This window comes from Bidens hawaiensis, unplaced genomic scaffold (genome assembly GCF_021521415.1).
Source record: "Bidens hawaiensis isolate Kalapana, Puna unplaced genomic scaffold, B.hawaiensis_p1.1 tig00032493_1, whole genome shotgun sequence".
Taxonomy (NCBI): domain Eukaryota; kingdom Viridiplantae; phylum Streptophyta; class Magnoliopsida; order Asterales; family Asteraceae; genus Bidens; species Bidens hawaiensis.
Genome location: NW_027495552.1, coordinates 172,989 through 190,829, shown reverse-complemented (window position 1 = coordinate 190,829; position 17,841 = coordinate 172,989). Strand labels below are relative to the sequence as shown.

General features: G+C 33.2%; 1 protein-coding gene and 2 long non-coding RNA genes across 3 annotated transcripts; all 3 read left to right on the top strand.

Annotated features, from left to right (window-relative positions):
- The first annotated feature begins 1,784 nt into the window (after nucleotides 1-1,784).
- LOC143583719 (uncharacterized) lies at nucleotides 1,785-3,271 on the top strand. The gene is made up of 4 exons (XR_013144235.1): nucleotides 1,785-2,402; nucleotides 2,474-2,540; nucleotides 2,897-3,022; nucleotides 3,104-3,271. It is a non-coding gene; the product is annotated as an uncharacterized LOC143583719 (long non-coding RNA).
- A 7,694-nt stretch (nucleotides 3,272-10,965) lies between these two features.
- Nucleotides 10,966-11,766, top strand: LOC143583718 (putative phytosulfokines 6). Its single transcript, XM_077065949.1, has 3 exons — nucleotides 10,966-11,112; nucleotides 11,227-11,282; nucleotides 11,393-11,766. Exons 1-3 carry the CDS (start codon nucleotides 11,016-11,018, stop codon nucleotides 11,510-11,512), a joined length of 273 nt encoding a protein of 90 aa, XP_076922064.1. The 5' UTR covers nucleotides 10,966-11,015; the 3' UTR covers nucleotides 11,513-11,766.
- Nucleotides 11,767-16,582: 4,816 nt separating this feature from the next.
- LOC143583717 (uncharacterized) lies at nucleotides 16,583-17,786 on the top strand. Its single transcript, XR_013144234.1, has 3 exons — nucleotides 16,583-16,750; nucleotides 17,308-17,407; nucleotides 17,485-17,786. It is a non-coding gene; the product is annotated as an uncharacterized LOC143583717 (long non-coding RNA).
- Nucleotides 17,787-17,841: the final 55 nt, after the last annotated feature.

Genomic DNA, 17,841 nt, shown 5'->3' with positions numbered 1-17,841 from the left:
GTATGATATGTACATGAATTATCTTCGGTTATTGCATGTAATGTTGAGTTCTGATTACAGATATGTATGGTAAAATGTAGGGATGATACGTGTATGATATGAGTAAATATAAGGGATAACTAGGTTCAGGTAGAAAGGGACTAAGCCCTAATAATACTCAAGGCAGAAAGGGACTGAGCCCTAATAAGACTCAGGGCAGAAAGGGACTGACCCCTAATAATACTCAAGGAAGAAAGGGACTGAGCCCTAATAATACTCAAGGCAGAAAAGGACTGAGCCCTAATAATACTCAAGGCAGAGAGAGACCAGACCTTAATAATATTCGAGGCAGAGAAGGGACCGAGCCCTAATAATACTCGAGGCAGTAGGGCGTGATGCTCTTTAAAACATAGAAGTATGTACAATATGATATAATATAAAAGTACGTGAGTATGTATGAAAGAAAGATAAGCGGATTAAGAATATAGTATGTATCTTCGGAGGCATATGTATATGAAAATAATGTATGTATTGTATGATGTATGATTAACTAGAACTCACTCAGCGTAGCTGACTTTTAGTATTTACGCAGGTGAATATGTTTATTGTTACGACACGCGGATGGCACATGGCATGGATTGAATGGCTGGCATCTGAAGATGGAAGATAAACGATGATTTAAATAAGATGTTGAACATTATGTTTTAACGAAAAGATCAAATGTTTTGTATCAAATGATTCAAGTTAACGATTCCGCGAAAGTTTTAATAAACTCTGATTTGTAGAACTGTGTTTATGAGTAAATCCGACGATAAAGTAGGGCTTCCGGGAACGGGGTCTTACACTCGATACCTAAAACCTTATAACAGAATAACTAAAATAGAACATATAAAGTTATAAATTCTCTAGTTTATAAATTTTATATAATATGTATGTTAAAATTATATTTTTGTCTTTTATATATCAAAATATGTAAAATAAAAAAATTTGAAAAAGTTAAAGGAGCCCGGCTCGAGTTTTAAACGAGTCGAGCTCGAGCTCAATATTTTAGATCGATAAAGAAAACGAGTCGAGATCGAGCTAGCTCGATTAAGTCTGAGCTCGAACTCGAGCATACTCGGCTCGTTTACAAAATGCATTATTGAATAAATTTAGACTAGTCAAAAGTTTTTTCGAAATACGAAAATTTCATGAATACGCACTGTCTGATAATATATTAATCGAATGTATATAGGTGCATGCATAAAATACAAAGTTATAGGGGTATATTTAAAACTAGAGGGTGTAACTTTGTCTTTAACGTCTAAGAAGCAAATTACATTGCTGTCGATCGTGAAGCTCCACCGGTTAATTCGTATGGTATGTCTAACTTCTCAGTCAATCAAAAGCCTTCGGTTATCTTACTATTCAATTTCACAATTAGTTGCCACAGATTTTGAATGATTGTTAGTATTAGTGTTCAGATCGCGAAGTTAACATTTGTTGAAACTACGTAGCTGTAATTACGCCCTAAGTTACTTCACGGTGATGAATTGTTCGTTTGTTCATTGATCACTCAGTTGATAGATGAAATTAGGCTCAATTGATAGATGATAATGAAATTAGGTTATCTAATGGATTCAATTGATAGATGATAATGCAATTAGGTATTTAATTAGGTTATGATTGTATGAAGTGTAACCACATTAATTAATTACATTGATAGATGATGATGAATTTAGGTTATAATTATATGAAAAGCAATTAAGCAACTACTCTTATGGATTCAATTGTGCCTTAATTGAGAATTAGGTGCGAGGCACGAGTAAACCGGTTAGTTTGGCATAAAAAAAACTCACCAAAACCGGTTTCGGGCTTATTTTGTGCTATAAACATTAATGAATTTGATATCTTGAATAACTGAAGTGGGATTCAAATTGAGTTGATGATTTCTTTGGTTAATTAACAAGCTAGATTATACAAACTGCAATTTGGTTCGTGGGCTTGCTGGTGGATCTTGTGCCAAGTCTGTTTGTCTTCCCCTTGATGTGGTGAAGAAACCATATCGTGTAAAGCTTTTATAGTCTTAATGCTAACATCTTTATATAGCAACCTGTAGTTTTCGAGCACACTAATTGTCTTTTTTATGTCATTATTTCTAGCCATTTATGTCTTTATTATGTCATTATTTCAGTAACATGAATAATTTAAAGGTATACATAAAGCTCACCTAGATCCCATAAGTATAAAATTATCTTATTACCCTTCTCATATCGACAGACTAAACTTCCAAATAACTGTAATTATGTATTTTTGGTGCCAACATCTTTGTATTCACATGAATGCTTCGCTGTGCATGTCACGTCCCACCTACACATCTGGCAAGGATCCCAAAGTCTTATGAACAGCAGCAGTGGGCACTCAAAGTCGCTGATCTTTAAGAAGTATGCATTTCATATTCCTATTTAGTTTTCAACTTTGATTAATTCTATATATATTTATATTTATATTTCAGCCTGGGCCTAGGGTAACAACAAAATATCAGGAAGAGGGAACCGAAAATGCATTTTCACTTTCCAAAGGTTAGAAAAGTAATTTTACATTCTTGTTATGAAGTTTGTCACATAATTGGATGACATGAAGTATGTTTTTTATTTCGTAAGCCTGTTATTTTTATTTTATTAATGAAATAGAAACAAAAAATGTTCAAATTTCAAAATTTTCCAAATAACTTGCAATATGATAATAGTTATATTTTTCTTACTACAGAATTATTTAGTTGACACTTGACTTATTAATTGTCATGCATGGGAGCTCACGAAGCTTTGTATGTAATTATGTATGCAAAACCTCACTAATGCCACAATGTACAGTTTAGTAACTCGTGATATAATATAGGAAAAACCATGAATTTAATTTCGGTTATTTTGGCATTTAGGATCCTACCATCGTAAAACTGCTTTCTGATGTTGCTCAGTCTCTACACAATAATACTGACTTTTCAAACACAAGACAAGATGATAATCAAAATGCAGAGCATTTGGTTGCTTGTTTTGTTGATAAGGTAATTATATTCTGGCCTAATCAATGGTTTTTATTACATGATTTTGTGTAATTTGTAATGTTGACTTTCCATTATTGTTAGGTACGCCATGATATGGAGTTGGATCGCCATTTGGCTTTTTTGATTGAATGTCTTGGAAGCATAAATGATTTGAAGGTATACATTGTGAACACATCGTGAAACCTTGATGACTTCTTAGGTTTCTCATGTTAATAGTGGCGGTTGATGAAACCCTAGGTTGCACACTTGATTCTTTTTTATTTGTTGTGTTAGTTTCGTTAATATTAAGCTTCTTTGATATATATGTATAGAAAATTTTAGTTTGATTTGTGTTTGCATCTATATTTGTATGATTTTGTAAAATTTTGTATATATATGATAAAACTTTTAAAGAAGCTTTTTTTCCAAAGAAATTGCGACTGGAAAATAGTAAAAAATAGCGGTCGCATGATTGGTGCAGCAGTGGTCTCAGTATTTGCGACCGCAACAGTGCTCTCAGAATTTGCGACCGCAGCAGTGGTCTCAGAATTTGCAACCGCAGCAGTGATCACAGTATTTGCGACCAAAGATTTGGTTTCAAAATTTGCGACCGCAGAATTGCTCAAATATTGCGGTCGAGAATCGGTATCTAAATTTGCAATGGCGGCAATTATCGGAAAAATTCGTCGCAAATAAAATGGCGGTTGCAAAATGGTCGCAATAGGGCAATTGCGACCTGTGTTTTTCCCACCGCGTATATGGTCGCAAAGTCGTCGCAACTAGGCTATTGCGACCGTTTTGCGACCGAATATGTGGTCGTAAAAGCCTAGTTTTCTAGTAGTGTTGGTCCAAGATATTTTAGCCTTTTTATTTCTAGTTACAATTTAAAGAAACGAGAATTGTAAAATAGTCGATTATTAGCTCCGTCTTCAATTTGTTGGCATTGATTCGTTGGCATAAAAAATCGGTTGTCACACCAAGTATTATTTATAGACACTTATTTCTCCCAAACACCATAAAATTTCTAATACCTATTAAAATATTAAAATTATATATTAGACTATTCTAAACTCTTAATTTGTCACGAAATTGTTCACAAGGCGAACTAAAAAGTCCCAAATTCAAACCTGTAAAATTTTGTTTCATGTTAAACGTGTAGCCCAGTTTCGTGCCATATAAATAATTAACACCTACTTGATCCATGAGAAGAAATTTGGATTGTAAACCGTGTTCTTTATGATATCTCCAACGACTCCATCACTTCAAATAAGTGATATAATGAGATTGTAATTAATTTATAATCATATCAAGACATAGATAATTAATCGTCGATAGTTAATGAGACTAAAACACGAAAGCGGTTTTGTCCCTTAACCGAACAATTGTGTATACATTAGATGACAATACAGACTTTTCTATAAGTTTTAGGTCCGTAAAAATCAAGGAAGAGAACATGCTCGAATTCATTTACAATTATTCCTTGCGGATCTATTGGTTTATCAAGATACAAGATAAGTTAGTACATTACCAATCAATTAACCCTAGACAATCCAAAATTTGAAACATATAGGAAGGAAAACCAAAGCACTTGTACAACATTAATGTTTGTTTTAAGTTACTAGATTCCTCCAACATGGGTTGAAAGATTGACATAGGCTTAAAGTGAAGCATATCTTTATTAAATATATGATGCTCCATAAACTATTCAATATTCCTTGATTCGTGTCGATCTAAGAGCCAATCAAGTAAGTGGAAAACTTTACTACCTAGAGTCACGACAAACCTTCACAACATGAACATCACAATCATACACAATATCCATCTTACCTTTAACTCAAATTAGTTAAAGTGGGTTAATACGTACAAGTCCAATTAGAGTTACAAACAACTTACGTCCATTGATTAGCTATTGCTTTTATATGTGATGTGATGTTTTTATTACTTTCATTTTATAATTGTTTGACTATAGACTATTGTATTTTAGTAGTTAAATTGCACAAAGTATATAGTAAACCAACATTAATACTACTAGTGATGATATATCTCTTTTGTTAAATTGTTGGAAGTAATGTTGAGTTTAATTCGTGCATAAACATCTTCTTTAACAACAGCTGGTTTCCTCGGAGTTGAGTATTATGAGGGAGTTATTTCTTCGGAGTTGAGTAGTACGTCCAGAGTTGTGACCACAGGTGAAGTGAACAGTTATTGTTTGTTAAGTGGTGTACTAGGTGTGACTTTACTACCACGGGTAAAGGGTTCAGTACGGGAGAAACTTTAGGGGGCTTGTTTGTACTTCTTGAAAGTTAGTTTGTTAGCGTCTAACAACAGGCGATTAGGATATATTACTATATTAGGGCTCGTTTTAGACATAGATTTAGTTCGTTCAATTTGATTTCGATTTTGTATAATTTTTCGTAATCAATAAAAGTGTGTTAGTCCTAATTCAGTTTGGGGTTTTATTGTGTAATTATTGTTGGAAGTGATGTTTAGTTTAATCCGTACTTAAACATCTTGTTTAACAACGGGTACTTTCCCCGGAGTTGGGTATTACGAGGGAGTTATTTCTTCGGAGTTGAGTGGTACGTCCAGAGTTGTGATCACATGTGAAGTGAACTGTTATTGTTTGTTAAGTGATGTACTAGGTGTGACTTTACTACCACGGGTAAAGGGTTTAGTACAGGAGAAACTTCAGGGGTTTGTTTGTACTTCTTTAAAGTTAGTTTGTTAGCGTCTAACAACAAGTGATTAGGATATATTAGGGCTCGTTTTAGACATGGATTTAATTAGTTCGTTCAATTTGATTTCGATTTTTTATTATTTTCATTATTTTCGTAATCAATAAAAGTGTGTTAGCCCTATTCAGTTTTTATTGTGTAATTGTTCTAGTTCATAATTTGTGTTGAGTCCATGTTCTACGGGGTTAATCGATATAAGGGGATGTTTGAGATTCCTTATCTTTACCCCCTTATAACTTATTAACTTTTGTAAGTTAAAATGATGTTTGGATAATGTGACTATTTTAAGTTTTTAAAGAAGGAAAAAGGAATTTTGATAAGTTAGAATATTGTAACTTATCAAAAACTCCTTAAATAAGTCAAAAGAAAGGGTAAATAAGGAATCCCAAACATGGCCTAATTTATGCTAATTCGTTAACAAAAAGGGTTTCTTTTAATTTTGCTATATATTTATTTTATGTCATATGAGAAAATAAGGAGTTAACATATGAATAGGAAACAATGATCACAATACATGAGACAAATATAAAGTTGATGGCATATATCATATTTCTTAGATTATATTTAATGGTGATTGGGAACACGTATACCCGCGTTAATGGCACTAAGATTCGATTTAGGCAGACATAGAATAAGCACTATTAATCATACCCTGCACATGCTTTTCTATACCACTATACCACTCTAATTATCCAAGGATTTAATATATACACACACTACAAATTACGTGACAATGTGATTCACTGATTATGTTTATGTTAGTCATGTAATACGTATAAAGAAATCTTTAGCTACTATATATAATATATGTGTGCGCAGGGCCGGCTTAGACCTCATCCTGGGCTCGGCGATCGTTTAGGACACAGTTTTAGTAGATGACACAAAATTTTTAAAAAATATTTTATTATGTATTTTATACTTTTTTTTGCCCACTTTTTCAATATGCTTGTTGACTTTTCTTTTATCTTTTCTGTTTCGATAAATAATACAAACTTTTGTAGGTGCTATCATATAAGTAATCAAAGTGGGTTTATATTTTCATAAGCAATTTAGCAATCAACCCATTTATAAATGTGTTTTTTTAATGTTTGCCATCGTAATGATTCGTACTTTGTATTATTTATTATTACAATTATTGTTCATATTTTGAAAAAGAAAATTATATGAGGTCCATTTTTTATATTCGTCTCGGGCACTCGAATCTCGAAGACGGCCCTGTGTGTGCGTGAGGCTTTTTATGTAAAAACGATGACTTATAAGTATCTCGACCATGAAACTGCAACCTCTAGACCTAAATCCGATCTCCACATAGTAAAATGCGTTGACTCGTGCTACGAAATCTCTATTTGAAAACCAAAATGATTATACAACCGCTCTGCCCATGGAAGACGTTGGATTTATGGAGTCTTGATTGGGTTTTCTAAGTACAGATCGTTTTGAGCCTATATGGAGATCGCAAACTATGATAGTGCATGAGGCTGGCACTAATCTTTTATTATTAGATCATTTATTTTTTCTTGTTAAATAAACTAGTAACCTTAATATGTATATATATAATTATACATTGTACTACGTATTTCCTCACGAATGAGGTTGATAGTACTAAAAGTATTACCTTGGTTGCAGCCCGTCGATATTGGTTGCTTGATTGAACCACGTAAATTTGACATGTTCATCTTTGTTTTTATATTCTCGTGCAGTATCATTCGTGTTTGTGTGTGTGTGTGTTTTATAATTGAATCCCTAGTAGTAGTTACGTATAGAGGTGCACAAACCGGTTTAAAACTCAAAACCGGTTCGGGTTGGTCAACAAAAGTCAAAACCGGTTTATGATCGGTTTCAGTTCGGGTTAAAACCGGTTTCTTGACTAGTTACGATCGGTTTCGGTTCGGGTTTTGACCGGTTTCGGTTCGGTTAATCGGTTTCGAACCGATTTTGGTGGCGAAAATTACAAACCGGTTCCAAACCTCCGGTTTCAATCAGTTCCAAACCGGTTTTTACATAATCGGTTTCAAACCGGTTCCAAACCTCCTGTTTCAATCGGTTCCAAACCGGTTTTTACATAATCAATTTCAAACCGGTTCAGTTTCAGTTCGGTTAACCGGTTTATTTGCCCACCTCTAGTTACCTACTCCATTAGCTTAGTGCCAATACTTTATGAGACTATTTATTGTACCTTTTATGTTTCCTCATATTTAGAAACTAAAATAAGAAACCAAGCATTTGTAAAGTGGAAATTAAAATTTTAAAAACAATGAATGGGAGTGGAGTAGGCACCAAAATGGTTGCTTGCATGTGGGATCCAATTAGGGGCTGGTTTAACATATACAACAGGCTTAAAGGTGACACATGTAGAGAGACAATCTTTTTCTTTAAACCCACTTGTTGCATTACATGCATGATGAATCTAATCTAATGTATAGATCAATGGTTATCTATTTATGTGATGCTTTTATGATCAATATACCTTTTCTCCCATAACTTTCAAAAAAAGAGCTCCCAAGATTGTTATTTATTTATTTATTTTTAAAAACATAATTTTCTAAATTATTTAAAGAAAATTGTACAATTGGTTCATGCGGTTTGACTATTTTGCAAGTTTGTCACATATTATAAAAATTGTAAACTTAGTCCAAACATTTGTGAGAGAGTTACACATTAATCCTAATTACTTTTTAACGTAAAAATGATGTTATGTGTCGATCATTTGATGTTAATTTTGTTTTTCAAATTTGAAACCCTATTAAAAATACTATTTCAAACTACAAAACTCTTATTGTCGAAATCATCACATTAGGTTAGCGCAAAATTGAATGTTTAGTTAAACTGAAGGTGGCCAAGGCGACGTTAGGAGTTTAGTTTAAAGTATCATCATATATTTGATTCTTTCTCTCTGATCACATCTCCTCAAAACAACTCTCTTGAATTTTCTATCGGAATTGCTACCACCAAACAACTAGCAACGTTAGTGAACATCTTTGACGCTGAACCACAAAACACAAACCATCCCGCTAAACTAATTTGAGCAACCACAATTCCACCAAAGATAAAGCCCAAAATCAACACCTTAGTTTATTCATCTAATAGAGCCGCATCAGCAACAAATGCCACCACTACTGCTTTGTAAATATTTACTCTTTAATTTAGGTTTAAATCTTATTTGTGACAACTGACGGAATAGGTTGAAGTTGTCTTTAGGCTCAATCGGGGTGAGTGAGATTAGGGTTATTATTATTTTGGTAATTTACATAACTAGCCCTTTTATTTAAAATGTGGGTTTTAAACAAATGGCCCTTGTAGTTATTAGAAGGCAAAATTGTCATTTCATACAAAGTTAACTAAAATTTTATTGAAGGGACTGTTTGTTTACATACAAATGGAACCATTTAGATGTAAACATCTGATTCATTCAGACCTCAGACTGTTTGGTTCCAAACAAAAAAAAATCTGAATAGTTAAAATTAGGTCTCAATCATTCAGACTTATTGTTGTTGCTGAATGGGACAGATCTGGCTCATTCAGATCTGGCTCATTCAGATCTGAATGAACCAAACAGCCCCTTCGGGTAACTTTGTATGAAATAAATTTTTACAAAATTAAAAGCATCCCAAAGTTGTCACATTTACATATTAGTACCTAAAGATGTAATTGTACGTAAACCATAGATACCATCTTTGTAACTAGCTCTATTAATAGAGTACACTTCTTGGAGCACATTACCGGTCTCTTTCCCTATTTTGATTCAGTTAAGGAAATTTCGGAATATCCAAGCAAGCATAAGGGCACTAAAGATGAGTTTGAGGTAATACAAGCAATTTCACTAATAACATGTTAGTTGATCTGAAGAACAAGGAATGCCAAGTTTTTTAAGAACAAGTTGTTCTCGTTGGACAAGTGGTGAACGATATCAAAACAACCTCCCTTTTATTGGTGAAGCATATTAGCATAGGCACTTAAGATCATGTCTAGACTGGAAGGCTTGATACAAGTTTAACTTTATCAATTAATTGTTCAGTTTGATTGTTTTCCTTGTATGTTTAACCATCTTACGACTTGCAAGGTGCCCTTTTTGGGTTTTTTTTATAATACTGCCCGTTCAAAAGAAAAAAAACAGGAAATTTGTAATTTACCTGAAAGTAATAAAATTTTGGTGTAAGATTGTAAATATCACTCCTTTTTAAATAAAAAATAAATTTCAAATTTTTAGGAAAAAAAAAATAATAATAAAAATAAAAAAGGTAGAAGATGGGAAACAGTTGTTTAAGTACGTGGAAAAGGTTGACTTTGGGTTGTTGGTGTCAGCCACTAACACACTGATTCTTTCTAAGATTACTTTGGACCACTATACCCCTTGACGCCATCTCCACTTTGGTGGTATGGTAAAGGCTTAGGCCTTTGGATGAGAGGTCCAGGGTTCGATCCCTGACAATGACGGTTTATTGTAAATAGTAGGAGGCAAGCTTAAACATTCAAAAAAAAAAAACCCTTGACAATGACCAAACACCCCCATATATCTTCAATGGTGCTTCACATGACTGGTATGGTATCATCATCATGACCATAATCACATCTCCATATAAATCGGAACCATTTACATATCACAATTACATATCATAATAATGTTAACTTCATCATCACTCATGTTATTCTATTATTCTATGCATGCTAACAAAATAACAATTGTTATATAAAGTACATAAATCATAATCATTTAAAATTACTTTTACATATTAAGTGATAGACGGCTTGATGCAATATGAAATAGATTTTAATCATAGCGCGCTCTAACTAAATTGTTGTCACATGAACATAGATGTCGTTTATGACACACTATTGGGTTCGATCCTGAGGACGTCCGAGTTTTATCATCAGTGGACCTTTGAACAAGTGGATTTTACCCATAATTGAAGACAATTTGGAGGTGTTTAACGATTCTGTATGGTTGGGTTGGGTCAGGTGTCAATAACCTTTGTCATTGGATCATTCCATACGAAATTCGTAACCTTGATAATTCTTTGTTTGTATATGTAGGTCGTTTAAAAAATTAGTGAGATGTAGACCGCAAGACTAGAAGATTGTGTACATGTAAAATATCCACTCAAAATAGTCAATTAAAGTCAAAACATATGAGTGGGTTGTCATGGCATGTTTTTTTTAAAGTTTTTAACTAAAGTATCCCCCCCCCCCCACCCCACTTCAACTCCCAACAACATATATAGTTATATACATTACACATATATCACACACACTCTCACACAACACCACCCAAAGTAGAGACAATGAAGCACAGCTTCCGTTGTAGTGTTCCTTTCATCTTCCTTCTCTCACTTATTGCCTTCTCACATACATCTGCTCGTTTCTTGCACACCAAACCAGGTAATAACAATATTAATATTAATTTTCATAATAATAATATTCACTTGCATCAAATACTTTACCTTCATAAATCTATCAACACTCTCTAAACCTTAACTTGACATCATTTTGTAGATGAACACATGGTGAAACTTGATGAATCCATCAACACTTCTCTTCTTGACTTCAATGTATATTTACTATTTACCATCTTTTTTATTAATTAGTTTGTGTTATTATACACTTATACTATAAAGTTCATTTATTAATTAGTTTGTGTTATTATACACTAATATTATAGGAGGTTATGGGATTGGAGGAGTGTGAAAATAATGGAGATGAAGATGAAGAGTGTTTGAAGAGAAGAGTTCTAGCAGATGCTCATTTGGACTATATTTACACTCAACACCATAAGCCTTGAAATAAGTTGTGTTACACCCTTTATCTTTATATAGCTTTAATGTTTCTTCTCATTGTAACATAGGGTTAAGGTCCAATAATAACTACTTACTTAATTAGATTGATGGTCCAGTTGATTAGTTATACTTAATGATGTTTTCTATGTAGGTTATATCATATATGTATTCTAGGTAATGCTATTGATGATATTTCTGAATTTTGTTATTGGAGATTGTCACTTGAATAGTTCAATTAAATAAATAAGAGTAGTATGTATGTTTTGTTGTGAAAAGATGTACCCGAAATGGCGAATTATACCAACGATTGCATATTAACATTTAGTTGAAACAACACAATCTATGATTTTGTTTAACACAATGTTTAATGAAATATAAAGTTTGTTGTTGGTTAAAAACAATTGTTGGTTAGCGGAAGTTCATAATGCGAATTGGCTTCTATCAATAGGAATCTAGTTGCTACTGATTGTCACGTAAACCGATTCCTATTGATCGTTCAAAAACCACATCACCCATTATTAACCGATACTGGAAATTGTATTAATATCAAACAAACTTACATTCCGCACCTCCTATTAGACCAATAGTAATGTTGGTAATAGTGTAGGGACTATTCATGTAATATGGTGGCTATGTAAATATGTAACTCACCTATGATGTAACCCCAAATCTTACAACAATACAATCTAAAACAATATTCTCTATGACTTAGTTGTTCCTAACTCGTATCAAAGCTTATTCGAATCTCCGTTTGGTCTTAATTAAATTCCCAATTACCTAAATTCATTCGATTACATTAAAAATTAACATTTTCAACTAATAATTAAACTATTTTGACACTAGTATAATCAATCGTTAAAAAATGAAAAGTTGATTGACCTACCTTATTGAAAATTTGTCACAAGATAATTAAACGGTCGGGACGATAATACTTGAACACTAACACTTGAAATATAGATTTTGTTGTGTGTGACTTTGTGAGTTCAATTGTAATACATTACATGCATACATTAATGAGCATTTAAAAAGACCTATATATATCTGAGTATAAGTTGACTAAATTTGCACATTAATGGTTGTCATGGTTGCAAGTTTCAAAGATTGCAGTTACCATCAATATTTCAACAAGAAACAACATTCAATGGGAGTTAAAATAAGTTAAGCTTTTTAGACAGTTGGATCATCAACTCATCTTTCAATTTCATATGACACTTTCAACAGTTTTACCAGATATGCCTCAACAAAATTTATGACTGACCCGACTCGACCCGACCCATTTACCATGCAGACTGAGTGTTGAGAATATAGTGCCAGAATAATAATGATATGATAGTAGCATGATACATAACACTATAACAGCTGGAATATGATGGTAAAGTAACAGTGATAATTTTACTCTTAAATAATGGTGTTAAATGGGTCCTATAAGTCCTGACCATGTGCAACAATGCAATATATATATATATATATATATATATATATATATATATGTGTGTGTGTTTTTTTTTAAACAGCAGTTAATAACCGAAAGTATGGCTACATTAGCCCCACTTTAAGTAGTGGAAAAAAATAGTGGCTTTTTACGGCTAACTCGTTTAATTATGAAATTCTAAGAAGTAACAAATTATACATAGGTAATTTTGTTTTTAAGATCGTTTGACGAGTGATTTATAACTATACATACGTATAAATGACAAAAAGAGTCCTATGTATTTTAGATCTCAAAAGAGTGAGGCGTCCTGCATTTAATATCGTTAATGAGTCTTAACAAATGATGTTTGTATTGAAAACTTTAACATAAATATGATATTTTTTTATTTTTTATATTGAAATAGAAGGCAAACGAATAACATGCCTCAACCATAGCTCTTTTTGGATTTCAAATGATGTTGTTATAAGCCATTATCATATGTTTTTGACAATAATAAACAAAAAAGTTTATAGTCATAAATATTTGACTAATAAGCATAAATAATTCTCAAATGTCAAGTGTTGAAACGGGATATTGGAAGATAGTCGAATCTAACTCAATGAACTATTGCGCTTGGATGGATTAGAACAAAAATCGACCGTGTGTGTTGGGGGTGAATATGAATGGTGTAACGAATGCTCTTGTTGGTGGTTCCTTAGAGGTTGAACAATGATCTCTGCGTCAATTACTGTTCATATTGTATTTTAGTGATCGAGGCAACCTCTTTCCATAATAGTTTAAATGCCGCAGGGTCTTGTTTGGAAAGTCTGCCTTATTGGAACTCTAAGTCGTCAGACTCTCGGCAATCATCTTGTCAACAGTCTTATTGGATCGAGTCATGTGATTCGATCCGGAGTCATGTATTCGTTGTTAAACACGAGAAAGCTTGTTTAGAAAATCAACATGAGTTTTTCCTATTTACTTTTGATACATTTGGTTTTCTGATGCCAGAGACTGTGAATTTTCTGAGTAGGGTTCAACGTGTCGTGCATGGTACTTGTTCGGCTCCTAAGTCCCAAAGCTTCGCTTTTAGTAGGATTAGTTTTGCTATTCAAAAGGGGTGATGACGCAACTTGTTACCCGTTTGTCTGCCACATTATTGTAACCGTTTTGAGTTTAATGAGATATGAAGTACATTCAGTTCGCCTATACCTGGTCATGCGTCCGGATTTGTCGGTTATAATCTCAAATAAACACAAGTCAACTCTCAAATGGCTCATGGCCAAGTGGTAGTAAAACTTTCTCAGAATATTCAACAACTGCATATCAGATTTCACGATTTAAGAATATCAAGACAACTATTTTCTGTGTTTATTAAAATTTAATATTATATTTCATGATTAAGAATGACTCTATATATAAATTAAGCAAATCAGAAACATAATCAAACATCAAATAAGCAATTAGACTCAAGAGTATCTCTTTATAAAGCATAAAATAAGCATAATATCATTCTTTCAAATTGTTCAAACTGAATAAGATATTGTTCAAGAAATTAGACATAAAATAAGCGAATCAGGGATATGACTCAAGTTGAGAAATTCAACTGAGTACTTGATTCATATAGACCATTAACCCTGAATCAGAATTCATAATCAGAATTTTGATCGATCGATGATACGAAAGTTGAAACTATGAAAGAGCAATGATTCAAAGCTAGGGTGTGCATGAAAAAAAACAACACAATTGTAATTAAAACGAAAAAAGATAAAGAAATTAAATCTAAAAATCAAACCGAATTAAAAACCGATTGCTTGGTTTTATTTTTCCTAATTTGGTTTTGCACTAAATAGAAGCTGAAAAACCAAACTTAAATCCAAACGGTTTTCAAATACTCAAAAACCGCGACCTCAACCGACCCATGTACGCCCCCTAAATCAGAGATACACTATTAATCTGTAATGAAAAAACTCACCGAGTGTCGAGAATCCTCATTACTCGACGACCGATTCCCCTTCGAGAGTTCGGCCCATCGTAGCGATGGATGCCCCTTCGTATTAAACACTCGATTTTGAGGCCCGAAGATTTCGAACAATTCTTTTGAGGCTTTAATGTTCGGCCCAATAGATAAATTGTATGTATTTAAAGTTTATTGATGGGGCTTCAAGATTTTGGGCTCAATGCACTAGCCTATTTTCTATTCGGCAGCCCCCACGGCCCACCTCTGGCATTATAACCCAACCAGGCTTAAAATAAATCACATCATATCCTATATCCTTTTGTATTTATTTTAGTTTTTACAACTTAAAAGTTCGTTTAAGTAAACCGTGTTCGATATTTCGGGTTCTTCAAACGAGTACTAAAAAATGTCCTTATATATATCTTGTACAGTGAGGTTATTGCTTAACCACTTATTATGAAAAGTGAAATTTGTAGTTTATAAAAAAGGACATATATGCGAATATAGAGGTGCACAAACAGGTAGGAACCGGTTCCGGGTAGGAGAACAAAAAATAAAACCGGGTCGGGTAGGAACCGATTCCGAGCATAGTCGGAATTTGACCGGGTTTTTTCGGGTGTCCGGCTCAGGTTCGGTTCTTGGTACAGGTCTAACGAGAAACCCAATACCAGGTCCAGGTCGTAGCCACATGTCCGGTACAGGTAGAAACCGGTTGTTCAGGTACATCGAGTCATGTCCGGAACTGAATATTTTGTGCACATCTATGCCAATATACATACAAAATGGGCTCATTAGTCACATATTTTTATATTAAAAAATGGGTGCCTCTTAATAACGAGCCATTAGCGAGCTTTGAGGCTTGACTACCATATGAGCTAGCTCTACATCCAGTGGCGGATCCAAGAATTTTTTCAGGTTGTGTATAAAAAAATTCCGAATTGGTTTGAGTTTCGAGGACGACTAACGGAGTGAGGTTGCCGCCTAGAAGATTTGAAGAGGGTCAGGGGAGAGGCGCTGGCCGTTGTGTGCAGTGTGTTTTGTGTACTGGTGTCTTTATTTTTATCATAAAACCCTAACTGATGTTAGGGTGAGTTAGTTAAAAAAAAGTTTCAAAAACCGGAATCGAAACTGCGACCTCCATGTTACAAAACCAACAAGTTACCACCTGGACAAGCACTTCAAATGTTTATAAGGTGGTTCCTTCCTAATTTATAAGGTGGTTCATTTATTATTTTCTACTAGTCAGATGCCCGCACGATGTAGCGTGAAACAACACTTAAAAGGTTGTTAGCGAGCCAAGCCTAGCTCGAGTCGAACATCATATCTAGCCGACTCAGGTCAACTCGAAATTAAAGATAAAATCTTAAACTCAAGTTCACATTGATTATTTTGATATTTATATGATTTGAATACCTTTAATCATATTTTTTGTATAACATATCAAAATAAAATAATATTTATATAAACATGAGGTGTCAAGTTGTAGGTAATCCTTTAAATAATAAAATTTGAGTAAAGTTGAGGTTATATACTTGTAATTATATATTATTTAGCCAGAGAAGAGTGAACTTCAATCTGTGCCATAGAAAATATCTGATTTAATCATGACCATTAATATTGATGTAGCGGTTACAGGCGGTTTTCTTCCTATCTAATCCTCTCTCATGCGGTTACTTCCCTCTTCTTAACCACACGCTCCCGCAACCGTCTGTTCTAATTCTACACGTCCTTCCAACTATCTTCTTCTGCTTTTATTTCTCTTGAAGCCGGTGATAGGAATCATTGTTTACGAACTTGAAGATTCAATCAATTGGTGTTGGATTCTAAGCAATAATTTCAATTGCGCTGGTGCGTCAACTAATCGCCGGTCAGGTAATAATTGCTGTATGATCAATTTTTTTATTAGTTGCAATGCAATCGTATGATTGATTAGGTTTTGGTTTTCATATTCCTTCTCTAATTACTGATTATGCATTCTTCCATCTCCATTGGATACTATTTTAGGGGTACTCTTTGTATTTTAGGGTTTTTTTTCTTCCATGAACACACAAATGTGATATTGATTAGGGCTAATCAAAATCACCAAAGATTTTTATCATAGATGATGTACCTGGGTTGTTTTGATCACACAAGCCAAGCTCTGAACTTTTATCAGGCAGTGTTTTCTTTAATACTTACAATTAAAATGCTTACATATAGTTATTGAGCATTTTAAATGAAAATATTATCATATAGATAACATGCAATACTGAAGACATCTTAAACTCTTTTTTCACATAAGTTTATGAAGATTTTGAAGTAATTATATTTATATTGATTGGTATAGTTTGTTTAACCATATCAGACTAATTGTTAAATTAGTGTTATACATATCTCTTGCATATAATGCAAAATTGTACTTATTTATTTTGATTTTATTTTTTTATCAGATCCAAGCAAGATATTTTTCAAAAAAAGTTTTGATCACAGTTTCATTTTACTAGCTAAATTTCACGCCTGAACTCGACCTTCAGATTCCAACTGCTTTTGGTAAGCACTTTCTGTTGTAGTTTATCTTTAATAATTTATTTTCAAACTCTTTTTATTACTTGTATTTGTTTTTATAGACCCCTTTGCTGAAGCTATTGTTGAGGATCCTGGTGATGGGTCAAAAGAGTACATTCATATTCGCATTCAACTATGTAATGGTAGGAAAAGCTTGACAACTGTGCAGGGTTTAAAAAAAGATTTCAGTTACAATTAGAATTTGAAGGATCTCAAAAGGGAATTATGTTGCAATGGCACTGTTGTTCATGACTCTTAACTAGGACATGCCAGGTTACTTATCTTGCATTATTATTATTATTGATATTATTATTTTTATTATTATTATTAAATCTAAAATTTTCATTATCATTTTTTTGGTTAATGTTGTTTTAAAGGTCATTCAGCTTCATAGTGATCAGAGAAAGAACATCTCTACC

Bases quoted from the DNA above. Each gene is read 5' to 3' on its own strand.
- LOC143583718 (XM_077065949.1), top strand. From the start codon at position 11,016: ATGAAGCACAGCTTCCGTTGTAGTGTTCCTTTCATCTTCCTTCTCTCA. The intron at 11,113-11,226 runs GTAATAACAATA...ATCATTTTGTAG, and splicing joins TTTCTTGCACACCAAACCAG to ATGAACACATGGTGAAACTT. The intron at 11,283-11,392 runs GTATATTTACTA...CTAATATTATAG, and splicing joins CTTCTCTTCTTGACTTCAAT to GAGGTTATGGGATTGGAGGA.